Source organism: Haliaeetus albicilla, chromosome 4 (assembly GCF_947461875.1).
Source record: "Haliaeetus albicilla chromosome 4, bHalAlb1.1, whole genome shotgun sequence".
NCBI lineage: Eukaryota > Metazoa > Chordata > Aves > Accipitriformes > Accipitridae > Haliaeetus > Haliaeetus albicilla.
In genome coordinates this window covers 10,577,688-10,592,990 of record NC_091486.1, presented here as the reverse complement: position 1 = coordinate 10,592,990, position 15,303 = coordinate 10,577,688, and the positions used below count along the sequence as shown (strand labels likewise).

General features: G+C 45.7%; 1 protein-coding gene across 1 annotated transcript; it reads right to left on the bottom strand.

Annotated features, from left to right (window-relative positions):
* Positions 1-3,546: 3,546 nt before the first annotated feature.
* Positions 3,547-15,093, bottom strand: LOC138685043 (5-hydroxytryptamine receptor 5A-like). Its single transcript, XM_069780868.1, has 2 exons — positions 13,993-15,093; positions 3,547-4,374 (listed from the first exon to the last, which is right to left on the bottom strand). Exons 1-2 carry the CDS (start codon positions 14,773-14,775, stop codon positions 4,042-4,044), a joined length of 1,116 nt encoding a protein of 371 aa, XP_069636969.1. The 5' UTR covers positions 14,776-15,093; the 3' UTR covers positions 3,547-4,041.
* Between the last annotated feature and the right edge of the window lie 210 nt (positions 15,094-15,303).

Sequence of the window (15,303 nt, the reverse complement as noted above, 5' to 3'; positions counted from 1 at the left end):
AGCAGATACAGTGTCGGGAAATAAAATTAAAACTAGCAGTTCACTGCACAAGCAGAGGTGACTGGGGTACTCTAAACTGGCAACTTCTGTTTGGGGAAATAAATGACCATACGTCTAAGCACTGCCAAATGATGTTTCTTTAGAATAGCTGATTATTTTTTTTCCTATTTGGATATTCAAGATATTCCATCATTTATTTTAGTTCACATGCGAGTTGTACTTTCCGTATTTTCTTTGGTCCATCTTGCAGCCAAGGATAACAATACAGGAATAACATAAGATCTAAATTCTAAGGCTTGAAGTGCCAGAAAGAGGAGTGCGTGCATGCTTGATTTTACTCTTTCCTCTTTTTTCAATTAAAATCAAGTTGCAAGTTTTAATAATGAGAGTAATTAATCACAGAAATGAAGTACCAAGGGAAGTAAAAAATTGTCCACAGTTCCAACTTTTTTTAATCAAGGTTGATGACTATCCAACAGTTATGCTCCCATTGCACCAAGTTACTGGGTTTGGCACAGAAATCCGTGGTAAATCCCTGTGCTTGCTGTGCAGAAGGCCAGGGATGGTAATGCCTTTTCTGGCTTTAAGCGGGAAGCAGCATCCAGCAGGTTAGGCAGTAACCCCAGATAACATATTTCTTTCCCCTACACTAATCTCAGATTCCATGTGATTAAAATGCAGGATTTTAAATCCTGAGTATGTGCCACTGCTCTTCTAAACACAGACATGCACAGAGCCAGCGTGGGAAGCCAATTTTGTTAAGAGCTTTCTAAAACTGCACTGTAGTGAAATGAAAGCTCCACTTGTTTCTCATCGCTTCTGGGCGAGTATGAAGCCAGGCTGCTCTCGGTGGAAGCCTGTCATTCTGTAACAACTCACTGCTGTCACAGATGCTTGAGTGGGCAGAGCACTAACCTAGTTGTCTTGAGAACTTCTCACAGTAAAATTACAGAGGCTCACATTCACCTTCTAAGGAAGCTAAATTCATCTTTGAGGAGGTGGAGAGCTACACTGCAGGCTACATCGGTAGCCCTGCTACCAGTTCTCGAGCTAGCTGAAGACAGCCCTGCGGCATCTTCAGCACTTGCAGTAGTAGCAGCGCAGCGTACAGCTACACTGTACTGCCCAGTAGCGTTCTGCCTTTATGGTATGTTCTCCAGTTCTGGGTGCCAAGCCCTGGTAAAACATACCTTCAAAATCTGTGTTGCTTCTTGGAAGGGTTCCCGCACCAGAACCAGAGCCTGGTGTTCCTCCAGTCAGCGGGCACGTACAGTTGGAGCAGATCTCTCCGCTGCTGCAGCCACAGACGGTGATGTGCCTTAACTTCAGCGCAGCAGGGTTGGTGTTAAGATTTGCGTGCTGGTAATGGCTTGTCTTACCAAGCAGATAGGGTACAGGCACTAAAATCTGGCCACAGCGTGGTCACTGGAAACTTCAGGAGTGGCCACATGCAGGAGATTTGTATGCTTTTCAACAACCAGCTTAAGATGACCTCTTCATTTTCTCCCTCCATGTTATCTATTTGGATTTTAAGGTTTTTAGAGCAGTGACTATCATCTTGCATGAAAAATTCAATTCACTTGAAAAATTTATCAGTGTTTCTGAATAAGGCCTGCATGTTTTAGTAACTTTTAGACTCTTATGTATTTGTCTTCCTTCTGGTTTAATTAAGCCTCCAAACACTAGTTTGAACTGTAGCTATTCCATATGTAGGCAAGTTGAGAGTCACAAGAGAAAGTATTACTTAAGGTGGTATTTAAAAGTCTGAGCCACTATCTAACAACTCTTTGAAATTCTAGGTTGTTAAAATTTCTTAATTCTCATTGAAATTGAGAGGAGAAGCATCCTCTGCAGGTACATAAGATACACAGGTGGCTATGGCTGCAGACGTGGCCGGTCACACTGGAATTTCACAGTACTGCAGGGTGTGAAGTACAGCAGTGCCTGATCTCACCATACACCAAGCTAGAGCAATGAGGCCAGGTGCTTCCCTTAGGGAAGTGGAGGAATGTATGCTTTGATGGCACTTGTTTAAATCACTTACTTACTTGGAAAGGAGCTGGAACTTGCTTGGGTCTAAGTTGCCCATGTACCTGACATTAAGCTCAGTCTGACACCACCAGGTACATGAATCATTTTAGGCTACACTGCAGTAAACTGTGCTTTAAAGTTAAGCAAGTAAAGGCTGCATCATTTTTTTTGTTTTCAGACTACACAAGCTACTTGATAATACCTCTCTGACACGGCTGTTAAGTACGTCAGTCCCCAGCTGACAGAAATACACCTAGCTGCCATTGCCTGTGAGAGACTGCCAGGATACCAAGACTTTGGTAGCAGCTTCGCGGTCAGCACTCACGTCGATGCAATGCCCGTTAGCTTGGTAACTGTCAGAGATGAGGCTGAGTGTGATGCACCGCAGTGAGATCAAGATGCCAGTGGTGTATACTGCTGGAGCTGAAATATGTGACTTTTAGTCATTCTGTGCAGTTTTGTGTTAGTTGCCTGAGGGTATGCTTTGAATCAAAGGGTTGCTTAAGCAGCAGAAAACACAAAACTGGCAGAGAAAGGCAGTATAAAAGGTTAAACCTCAGCTTCAAAAGGAGTTGTGATGTTGCCCAGCCCCATCAGAGCTATGATGTTTTGCCCTTACAGTACCTAAAGAAGCTTTAGGAGGAGATGGGAGAGGGTGTCAATATAAAGTTGCCATGATAGACATACTCAGAGATGCTCTCAGCATCCCCCCCTCAGGGAAGGGGAGGAAGTAAAACCCACTAGAGGAACGAATATGGAGAGAGACACTTGGCAGCATGCACGGGAATACTTACCTTTTAATTTATTTATGTATATATTGTTGGGACAGGGGGGTTTGTTAGATCTTGGAAAAGCAATTTAAGGCTTGGTTTTGAGTCACTTTGGAGTTTCTGGTGTCACTTAGACCTGATGGCATCAATACCTTTCTTACAGTAGGAGGAAGTTGATGCAAGCTGACAAATTGTGGACTTTACTCAGGTAGGGTGATGAGCACAACATTTATGGTGCAAGGGCCCCAGACAGGGCAGCGCAGGTACTCACCTACCACTGCCAAGCAGCCATGTGTTGCTGCCAGCAAACCTGGTGACTGAATACAACATGTTTGGTGTCTGTAACACAAATGGATGCTTAGTTTTATGGTAGCATGAAATAATAATCCGTACAGTCCCCCTTCACTTGGAGGTATCAGGTGCCTATCTTGAGCTCACCTGGGTTTCAGAAAACAGGGAAAGCCTGAGCCCTGCAGAGTGAGAGAGTGCAAGGCAGGTGAAAACTCCTCGCTCGATCCTCCTCCGGTGCAAGCAGTGCGAGCACATTCTCAGTAGCTCTAAATAATTGTACACTTGGCTCTAAAATTTCACTTAACCGCAGGGGACATAACTGACCTCTATTTCACCAAGACTTCCCATCAAGGACTGCTGCTTGCTAGAGAACACGCAGCCCTTCAGTCACACTAGGGCATGTTTTTGAGCTGCTTAGTCATCCATTTTAATTTCACATCAATTCAACAACTGATTCAATACAGCATGTTTATTCCCTTCCAAATAAATCTCAAAAATTAAGCCAGTATCCTGCCCATATCACAAACATTTCAGTATTGCTCAATTAGCAGTTCCCACTGGTGCCTTTGCTAATGATGAGAGAGCTACAGCATGGTACCTGTAGCTTGATTAGATGAGATCAGTCCAGTTAGATTTGACAGTCATGGTATTAGACGCATACAGTGCTTGGCTTGCTGACCTTAACACATGTTGATTCAAAGAGCAGACAGGAGGTATTCACTGATTCCATCTTCTTTGCCAAACCCTGGAGCAGCATATATGTATTTCCAAGGGGGAGCTGTAAGCTCTCAGTAGGTTTATATCCAAACATCTTCTGTCTTCTTTTTCACTTCCTACATCCTCTCAAACAGCTCTTGTGCATGAAAACGGTATGTATCACAGGCATATTTGGCTCCAGAAATCTCTGTATTATGCAATAAAGGAATCAGTTTCTCCTCTGTGTCCCCTTTTACCTCTGCTTTACAAAAAGGTTCTTGAAGGCATTGTTGTAATTTTTGTTAAATGCTGTATAAATGAGAGGATTAAAGAAAGAATTGGAGTAGCCAAGCCAAAGAAAGATGCTTTTCCAGATGGGTGGGATGTTGCAGGAACAGAGGGGACTTATTAATTCTGTGATGAAGAAAGGGATCCAGCACAGTACAAAAACTCCAATTAAGATGCCAACCATCAGAGCTGCCTTTTTCTCTTTCTGTTCTCTCCATGTTTCTCCATCTGTCTGGAAAGCGATAGCTGCATGACGAGCTGTAAACACCATCTGTGGTTCAGGCGAAGCTTCCTTCACCTCAAAACAAAAGCAAACATGGATTCTTACCAAGACAATTTGTTTGAGTGAAGTATTACTTTTAAATGACAGCACGACATCTGTGCACCTACCACAAAAGGCCCCAATTCCGTTCCTTCCATGCTTAAAGAAAGAAAATGCCCCAGAGTGCCAAAATTACCAGACTTCTCATTATGTTGGAAAAGCTGCCGAGTGTGACTGACAAGCAAAGCTAAATAAAGAGTAACTGATGCCGTATGTGTTGTGGGCATTCTTTTTCAGTTTATTTTATTGGATGCCTTGATACCTACTGGGAAATCAGGTTGTTAAGGAAGGCTAACAAAGGCATGTGCCTTCTGCCTATCCCTATGCTGCTACATGACCTTTAGGGTTTCTCAGGCCTGAATCGTAAATGAGTTTCATTCCATTGCAGGCCCTTTGGGTCATTTCCGTAAGGTATTAGGGAGGGACCTGCAACAAATGCCTGCTCCTTGACTGCAAGATAAAGCTAATTTCTTCAGCCTAACTGCCTGGATGCAGAGCTCAAAATCCCATCTCTGGTGGGTGCAGGAGCTTGGCACTACCACTTGCTCTGCAGAAGGGACAGAGCATACCCTAAAAAACTCAGAAAAATCTGCAGGAAAATTTTTCCATCAGAACATTTTTAATGAAAGAATGGGATTTCAATTAAAGGAAAGTTTTAAGAAATGTGTCTGATCTTTGGAAAATGCTGAAATTTCATTACCCCCTCAAAATCATAAATGCCTGAAATAAAACTGAATACTCTGGAAATATTTCAGTGGAAAGTAAACCCTTCAAGAAGAGTCCCTTACGAAAGGCAGAACTCGAGTGCCTTCTGCTCTTCCTTGACAGAGGCTATCTCATCACAGGCACTTCTCCCTCCTGGAGAAGGACAGAGCAGTGTATCGCACCAGCTGCAGCCTGGTCACGGTGCCAACACCGTATATGACAATGGGAGCATAAGGATGCACCTGAAATGACATAGCCACAGGCTCTGTGCCACCATTTTGAATTAGCTTATAAAATACTCTGGTGGTAATCAAAGAAAATCTTTGCTGAAGAAGCAGCATTTTCTGGTCCTCATTTTCTCTCTTCTGTCACCTGTCCTTTATTTCACTCACAAAAAGTGCTCCATTGCCAGAAAACCACCATTTCAGTCAGCCTTCAGTTCAAACTCTGGCTTCAGCAGAATTTACACAAGACGGGAAAACATCAGCTACTCCAGACTACCAACAGTACTTCTTGGCTCTGTCTCTCTCGCTAAGGGCAAGATACTCATCTGTGCACTAAGCACAGCACAGTGCTCTGGGTGGCAGCGAGACTGTGGCAAGCAGGTTCTGGGCACAAGTTATTAATGCACTTAGAGTCTCACACGAAAAAGATACTCCCTTATGATTTTAATCTGAAGATTAAAGTATCTGTGAGTTTAAAGTTCTTCTAGGCAGTACAGTTGTGAGGACAGTGCAATAAAATAAACAGTTTAAGGATGCAACCTGAGGCTCTAAAATTTGCCTAAGTGATAATTCACAGGCACTGCAAGACTTTGACGCCACACCGAAGATGGCTTGTTGTTAAATTAGCTACATATTCCACATGCATGTGCCACCTTTGTGCAAGCTTTACAATAGATGGAGGGCCTCTGTTTAATATGAGCACAGCAGCTCGGAGAGGGAAGCACTGGCAATGGCTGAACAATCACTCTTCAAGATGGATATCCCTGTGTTCACCCTCAGACATGAGACATGGCTGCAGAATGTAAGAGCAGCAGATTATGGGCACAGGCAAATAATGGAGGAAAATGAAAATCACGTCTGTCCTGACAATTAAAATGGGACACCCCTCATGTAGCAAGGATCACACCATTTGTCTGCAGAAGGACTTGCTCTGCACATCCTTAATCACACTCTGCAAAAAGGGATGAATGTATGACACGAGGACAAATTTGTGACAAGCAACCCTGAAAGATTATGTCTTAGCCCCAAGGAATAGCTACATAAGTACACCTCTTGGGAAGAGCCATACAAAGGACTTTGTCACTAGCATCGGGCATAGTTTGGTACTATATTTAACCTTCAACTCTCACTCAAAAGATAGAGCTTGCAGCTTGCCATCATCAAATCGGAGCCTTTTCGGTACTTCAGGTTTTAGAAGGCTTGTGACTAAACTGCAGAATTGAGTAGTAGTGACTCTTTTATCACTTAATTACCTATTGTGAGAAAAAGTTATTTATTTTGATAGAAGATACCACAGTCCTCAGGTGTTTTCCCTAATGAAGCATGCATTTACAGCCTGATCATGTTCCTACAGAAATCAGAGGCGTTTTCTCAAACTTCACTAGTTGTCAGATCAGGCCTCTGAATAGTAAAGAGCAAGTGAAAATAGATCATGATTATATTTTGTAAATTACAGGACAGTAGTTGTCTTCCTATCTACATAATTTCTACTTTCTCTGTTGTCATAGCTGGTTTTTCAATTATTTTTTACTAGTTCTGCCTAGGACTTCTGAATAATGTTGTAATAACAGTAATAAAAGTGCAAATACCAGCCTGGCGCTTTAGGAAAAATAAAGGGATCTCTCATGGAACTTTCCATTAAGTAAACTGTGTAAATATCCCTGGCAGACTGGAAATATTTTGCTTCAATTTTCCGTAAGAAATCCTTTGAAAAGGATACACAAAACGTTCTTGAACAGGTAACTAGTATCTCTGCTCAGCAAGGTCCTTCAGCCTGTGCTTTCAACAGGACTTACACAAGCATTTAAACCTCGGAAGCTGTATGAAAGCTCAGCTTTCCATGATCATCAGTGTCTAGTGCTCACTCTGTACGTTGTTTCCAGCTGACCAGCCGCACACGCTGTGAACGACACTCGCTCAGTTGGCTCTCCATCAGACTCACCCGCCACGACACCTGCCTCTTGGGCATTCCCAGCATGGGGTAGCGTTCCAAGTGCCAGCCCCCGGTGTGAGCGCTGCCACTTGGCAGACCGGCGATCCACTGGCCAGCTGCTCCTGGCTTGTACTATGACAAAAGGGACCAGACTTTGCAGAGGGTTTCTAGCGAGGCCCTGTGCTCAATGCCCCTGTAAACCCGTCAGCTTTTCGGTACTGTGCTCCCTCCCTGCCCGGTCACCATATCCACTTACTGCAGGACTGCCAGCATCTCATCCCTGCTGTGGGCACCGATTCATCAGGGGACAAGTCCACTAGATTTTTGAAGTTAAACATGGATTTAATCTGAAGTGCCATTCATATCAGAAAATATATATCAGTGTGGACTGCAAATCTGGGAAAGTCCAACCTTTCATTATAATTTCAATTTTTTTAATTTTTATTGCTCTCTGTATGATTTGCTGCAGACCTGACTCATCTCCCTGGCCTGGTTGGTGCAGGATTATCCTTGTTACAACTATCAGCCCCCAAGACTATGTTGTCAAGGCTGTTTGTTAGAAGCCAACCCACACAAAGTACATGGAAAGTAAATTAGTCTACTGTAGGCAAATGCTGTTGCGGTACACCGTGCTGGCAGGGGAACCGTGCTAAAGGATTCTCCCCCTTATGCAGGCATGGGGTAATCCCCTGTAATTTGGCATTGTATGAACAAGAGCACAGGCCAAAAAGATTATGTAGCTACTTTCCAGCCTTGACAGTTGTGATTTTCTTGAACTAAACACAGCTCTGACTATACCAAATTTGCAGTTTCCAGTGCCAATCCTGGAGGCTTTACATGACTCCAATTTCTAACGTAAGTCAGAATAATTGACCATTATCCCTGTGCCACATGGAACACAGGACAAGCCCAGTACAAAACCTGTCCTCCCATTTTGGGCCTACTGATGAGCACTAGCAAGCAGACTGTGACAGGGGAAAAGGTGGTCACAGACTGTAAATTAAAGCAATCCATGAAGATGCCTTAGTTTATACTGGGGACATCTCTCATATGTAAGCATCACTGTACTGTGTTGCACCCTGTTCTCACTCGGTGGCTAGCAGCACACTATGCCTCGGGCACCGCTTTCCCTCCCTCCACCCCAGCTCTGCTCCAGGAGCTGTGAGTCAGGAGCAGTGGGGAAAAAACTTGATATGAAAGGACAGCTACTCTGAGGCCAGATTTAGGTTCTGAATTTGTGAAATCAGCCATTTCCAGGACAACAGGCTTTGAGAAGTGCAGAGATGACTGCTTCCCAGTGAGAGTATCATAAAGAGAGTTAAATGAAGGAAAAGAGCTCTCAAGTACACATTCTTCTACAGGCACAAAGGAGTTCGGTTTTAGTTTCAGAATTCATTCTTCTCTACGTTGATCACCAGTTGCAGTTCAATGCCACTTCTGTTGTTTGTCCCCAGTAAATTACTACTACCGAATGGCTGTATGTATGTTCCCAATTCCTGTGTTCCTAGCAGTGTTATACAAAACATGCCACCAAAGGGCTTCTGATGAAATCCCTTGATTTAAAATGTTCCTTACAGCTTTAATGATTGTTATTACTGGTCCTTCATGGCAAGTACTGTGTATCTGTTTGTACTGTACCTCCAGGGTCTGCAATAATAAAACAACAGTAAAGATGAAACATCAATCAAATCTGACTTACTACGACAAATTCAGAGTTTTGCCTACTACAGCGTGATTCAGCAAAGATCATGACTGCCTCAGTGCAGCTTTGGCATACTTCTTGCTCTTTGAACAAGAACACAAGAAACTGAAAGGCACAACGAAGGATTGTTTTAGGATGGTTTCGAGGATTCCCGAGAAGGTGAACACACACACACTGACTATAAGGGGGAAAAGCAAGCATTTATTAACTACAGATGTGCGTTATGCTAAGGGTATCCTGTAAAGCAAATTAACATACCGACCCGAGGACTGTGAGGAAGATGGACCATCCGTACATTCTTGTGCCGTCTTGCACCGCGAGCTCAGCCCAGCAATCGGCAGGTGCCAGCTTTACGTGGGCATCCCCACGGAGGCAACGGTGGCCTCACCGTACACCAGCCCGATGCTTTTCGGAAAAAAACCAGTATTTATACACTTGCAGAGGAACGGGTTTCAGCACACGTGGCCAGCGGGTGCCAAAACACACCTCGATTGTAACACAGGGAGCCTAGGACGCATGCCCTCACTGGCCAGGTGCGCTGCATGAGCCATAGCCACCCTGTCTATTGGTTCATGGGCTTTGTACATGTGGCATATTGTCATCATCCAGCAGTGACGTGCCAGTCATGCACATAACTGTGCTGTGCAACAGCCTGCTGCCCGTCCTCCCCTGGTACTGCTCAGCTCTCTTATCTCTGTGGTCAGCATTCCAAGCAACAGGCAACAAACCATCCATTTTCTGTGCTGATTGTGTTTTCCTCAGCTATCTACCTCTCCCCTAGTGTTCATCCACAGACCAAAATCCCATCTTTTAACTCATCCATATACAAGGATCAAAACAGAGGAATGTCTACACTTTCTTGGATGCTCCACCAATATGACAAACAGGACATTTGATAGGGAAAAGAACACCTGCTTTCTCTCACAGGATTTTCTTCTGCTGTAAATAGCTCTGCATTTCTCCCAGGAAATCACTAGCCACTCCACTTCCTGCCTCACCTTTCTCCTTTCTGTCATCTGTTGTCACTCTTCCAGACAGTTGCACTTTGTTTCCTGACCCATCTCTTCTACTTGTACAGTCAGAGGGAGAAATAAGAAATAGAAGGCCTGTGACTCCTTTAGAGGAGAATCTGTTTTCTCTCCCATATTGTCCTGAATATTTACATGGGTTGGAGGGGCTGAACAGGCCAGGTGCAGAATAACACTGCACAATTGGAGCTCTGGCGCCTGATACTATTTGAAGTGGGAAGGACTCTCACAAAACTGATAAGGTTTGGATCAGGCTTAATTACTCATACACTATACAAAGTACTTTGAGAGGAGAGAAAGAAAAAAAAAAAACAAAACAAAAAAACCCAACCATCAACAGAACTGTTTTTTAACTCCTCACATGGAAATTTAACCCTGACTGCCATTGCTACATCTAAGTAATCCTGACATTCAGTCTACCATCCTTGGTTTTGCTGGGCAAAACCTATGCTACAAGTGACTTCATTGATTTAAAAGGGCACTATCCAGCAGATTCTGCTGTTTTTCAAGCAGTCTCATTTATTTCAATTGGACTGTTTACAGAGAGAATTATTACCTACTGTCAGCAAGGTGTGACAGAGTATAGTTCTCTGTCAGTGATGGTATGTCACTAGTTTTATTATGAGGGTCACGTCAGTATTGACTGTAGAATTCACTTTTTAAGGAGTTTCATAATTAGCAAATAAATAATTAGAAAGGCACCAGCCTAATTTAGGGTCCCAATTCTGCAATATTTTTGTTTCAAGGGAAAGTAAGAAACAAGGTCTCATTAAAACTAGAAGCACCTCAGATGTTTCATGTCCATCTCCCTTACCTGAATTTTTTTCAAAGACTTTAAAAAGTGTTTTTCAAAAAACACAAGTAAAATTTTAACCCAAAATGACTCAAAATAGTTATTTTGTAACTATTCTATTCTGCACCTCTGTAAAAGTATAGAAACATAACGTATGTATTCCAACTCTCAGCTCGGAGACAACTGCCCTTTCCCTGTATTTATATATATATATATGTATATATATACATACACAGTGGCAACCTGCAAAGCACTTTGGTGCCTGGCTCTGTTGGCTGAAAAGCACCGTGCAAAAACATCAAGGTACCATCACAACTGTTTCACTTGGTGCATTGGTTTCGTCAAGGCATTTCTACTTGCATGTGAGTACTACGACCTCAAACCTTTTCCTCCTTAAATTAACTTGCTAGAATTAACCAGCTACACTGCTAGGTAGACCTCAGGCCATAAACCGCAGCCCTGGCACACAGTTCCAATCCAGCGCTACCTGACAGCTAATTCCCGAGTGCAACACAGACGTCACTCCCAGCAGGGATCACAGCTGTTACTACTCACCTCCAGCCTTGGAAGCACTGCCAGCCTTTGGCATCTGCTGCCAAAAGCCCCTCTAATGTTACGCAGATCAGCTAGTGCAGGGCACCTGGGGTAAGAACTGACACAGATGCAGAGGGGACTTCACACCCAGAGTAACAGTGACAAAAGAAAAATGTTGCAAGGGTGAGCATGACAGGTGAGCCTTCTCAGAAAAGGAAGGGATGAAAGAAAGTAAAGGTAGGAGAGACATCAGATGAGAAAGAAATGGAAAATTAGAATGAGTTGATGGGCAAAACGAGGTAAGTGGAACAGAATTTGCCCCATCAGAGATGGCAGTGCTGACACTGACAGCCTAATTACCCCTGGATGTGAAGAAGCAAAGCTGGATCACGTCACTAGGTTTGCCACATACCCTGGCAATGTTATCTTTGTGTATGCATGTTAAAAAAAAAAAGGGTTTTGCCACAGGAACAGTAGTGATGTGTTTGAAGATTCTTCTCCAGAATTCACTGGGGAACTGCTACTGTTCCTGTGGACATGATGGATCCTGCTCCTATAAGCTTAAATGAGATCAGGATAAAACTCGGTGAGTAAGTCTCAGTCTCTTAACTTAGAAAGAAAACTAAGAAGAAAGGCATCCTGAATGCCAGCTCCCTTGATCCACAGGTTCAGTTAACGTACACGTGTACAGCTGGGGATCAGCTCTTCCTTCAGATGATGAGTAAAGGTTTGCACATGAATCACAAAAGTCTTTTTATTTAAGTAAGTCAGCAAATGAAGCTGGGACAATGGGGAAGGTTGCCACTATATACCAATTGCAGATTCAAGAATCACTGTTATAAAAGGAGAAGTTAATATGTCAATCACTGCCAATATAATAAAGATGAAGAACTGCTGGTATTGCAATAACAGCTATACTGGCATCCCCTCCAAAATGGGTATTCAGCTCACACTGACAGGAGCTCTTTTGTCAGTATAGCCTAAACCCCGCTCCCAGATACCGCATCAGCAAAAAGCACTTACCTGCCAGTCTAGCTGTGCCCACACAAGGGCTTTTGCAGACAGAACTAAGACAATTAGGAGCCAGACTTTTTCATGTTAAAACTAACGTACCAACAATGTGTCTCTGTATAGGCTAAAATTTAAACAGCAACACCTCAGCTCATTTAGCTTCCCAGAATTTTAGATTCCAACTAGTCCTGTATGAGTATGTGTGTATGTAAAAGGTAAAGCATGCAAACCCACTGTAAATATTCAGTTAGCTTTTCTGCTTGGGAAGATTACACATTAACGCCAAGCAATACATTCATCACACTTATAACAACTTGGAAAGAAATTTGGTGCAAACAAGCAGTTGAAGGCTGTAGGAGAAAAAAAGAATGCCACTAGAGGAGACATTCTCATCTTTTCTAACACATTTTCTGCTTTTGCATAGAAGACAGCTTCATAAATCGATTTATATTATAACCATCTTCAAGACATCAGGACCCAAATCTGCAAGTCTGACCACATAATTGCCAGTGCTGTTATCTCTTGCTAGAATCAGGGGACACAACCTACTTTTATTCATTACCATAATAACATTTCCTACCGTGACTCCAAATCAAAGTTAGAGGGATTTAGCAGAGTAGTGAGGCTCTGCAGGATTAGTCCAAATTGAACAGAAAATGCTCCATGTTTCCTTATGTATCTTTAACATCCACACAGATCATCTTTTGTTATTGAGGAAGGGACTGGATTTAGCAAGTACAACATGCAATAACAGAAACACACTATAAAGAATCAGTTCCTCCACAGTGAGGAGTGAGAGTCAGGGTATGTGACAGAAAGAAGAGGGAATTTACAGTGAGCACTGCCGAGCACCTTGGTGACATGGCATGGGTGACAGTGTTGTCATGCAGAGAGCCTGACTTAATGGGACACAAAGGGCCAACCCCAACCCTTCTGCAGGGAGGCAGCTTTCCCTTCAGCTAGGTGTATCCCCAAAATGAATGAGACCTCCCACGTGACTTGGGCTTTGCAGGATTGCAGGCAATGTTTGGGATAAGAAGAAAGAGGACATGTTTTTTAAGACAGCTGGTAATTTTAAAATAGAAACAATTCATTGCTTCAATACTATGTAGTGAGCAGTATGTTCCCACTATTCATGGTAAAATAGCACAAGCACATAAATAAAGTGTATAATCTGCTTATTAAAATCTATTCAGACACTGATAGATCCCACACAAAGTCTGTGCCAGCAGATAAATGTGCATGCATTTACTGTGTACATGACCTAGGAATTTGTTTATGTCTTTGCTTACCCCAACACCGCTGTACAAAGATAAAGAGGAAAAATAAAAACAATGAATGGTAGGTTCAGACTGAAGAGGCAGTTTTTAAATGGCTCTCCAGACTGGCAGTGAATGCACCTGTCACTTACTTTTATAGCACACTTAAGAAAAAAATGTGAATAAAACTCTTCTCCAAGAGTGGCACTTTTTGACTGGCTAATTACCGCTCACGTCCAGTCTGTAACAGAGCTAAATTCACACGAGAGCCCCAGGGCACGTCTCAGTCTTCTTGCTGTGCCGAAACCACCGATGCAGGGGTGACAGCTGGGAGCAGACGAGAAGCAAGAGTGCAGGTGCCTGGGGGAGGCAGCGGGGGCTCTCCTCCCCGTCCCACACCCTTACCTGGGCAGCCTCGGGCAGGGGCACCACGGCGTTCCTCTTGCGGCCCCCCATGCGGAACTTGGCCGCCTTGTAAATCTTCCAGTAGACGAAAAGCACCACGCAGAGGGGCAGGTAGAAAGCCCCGCCGGTGGAGACGATGGTGTAGGAAGGCTCCTGGCTGACCTGGCAGCGCTCCTGCTCAGGGCTGTAGGTCTCCCCCCAGCCGAAGAGGGGGGCGAGGGAGATGGCAGCGGAGAGCGCCCAGGTGAGAGCGATCATGACGTTGGAGATGCGGCGGCGGGTGAGCAGCGTGTACTCCAGGTGGCGGGTGATGGACCAGTAGCGGTCCAGGGCGATGGCAGTGACATTCCAGATGCTGGCCGTGCAGCACAGCACGTCGAAGCAGACCCACACGAGGCACAGCTCCCGGCCCAGCCGCCAGCGCCGCCCGGCCGACAGCTCCTTCACCAAGCTCAGCGGCATCACCAGGGCCGCCACCAGCACGTCCGACACCGCAGTGGAGGCCACGAGGTTGTGGGGCACCCGGTGGAAAGCCTTCACTCGCAGGATGGTCGCCAGCACCAGCAGGTTCCAGAGGAAGGTGGCCACAGTCAGGAGCACCAGCAGGGTCAGGACGAGGATGGTGAAGATGGAGAAGGGCTCCCGGCCCCTCCACGCGCTGCCGCTCACCAGCGCGGAGGCAGCCGAGGACGCGTTGCTGTCCGCATTGGCTGAGGAGGCGTTGGTGCCCATGTTGGCCTGACACTGGCCCCGTGGGGTGCAGGGGCTCAGGGTCTCCGCCATGCCCGGGGCTGGAGCTCGGCCCCTCACTACTCCCGCACACGAGCGCTCTCCCCGTTCCCAGGCCGCCTGACGCCCCAGCACCGTCCCCAGCCTTGCTGCCGCGGAGCGGGAGCCCGCACCGGGCCTGCCCTCAGCGGCCGCCCGCCAGGCACCGCCGCCTCAACGCAGCCGGCGGCTCCGCCGGGCACCCGCTGCCGCCGGGCACCCGCTGCCGCCGGCGCCCGCCGCTCCTCACGCCCATACCGGGCGGCTGCGGCGCCGACGAGGAGGCTCGGCGGGACCGCGGCGGCGGGCAGGCACGGGGGAGGGCGGCACCGCCGCTCCCGCCCCGCCCCAGCGGCCGCCTCGGGGGCGGTGGCGGAGCCCCTCCGCGGCGTCCGGCCCGCTCCGGGGTGGCGAGGGGCGCCGCCTCCGTCGCCTTCTCCCTGCGGCCTCCGTGGGGCTGCCGGACACCCGCTTCTCCCCACAGACCCCGTGAGGCGGCGGGACACCCCTTTCTCCCCCCGTGAGGCGGCGGGACACCCCCTT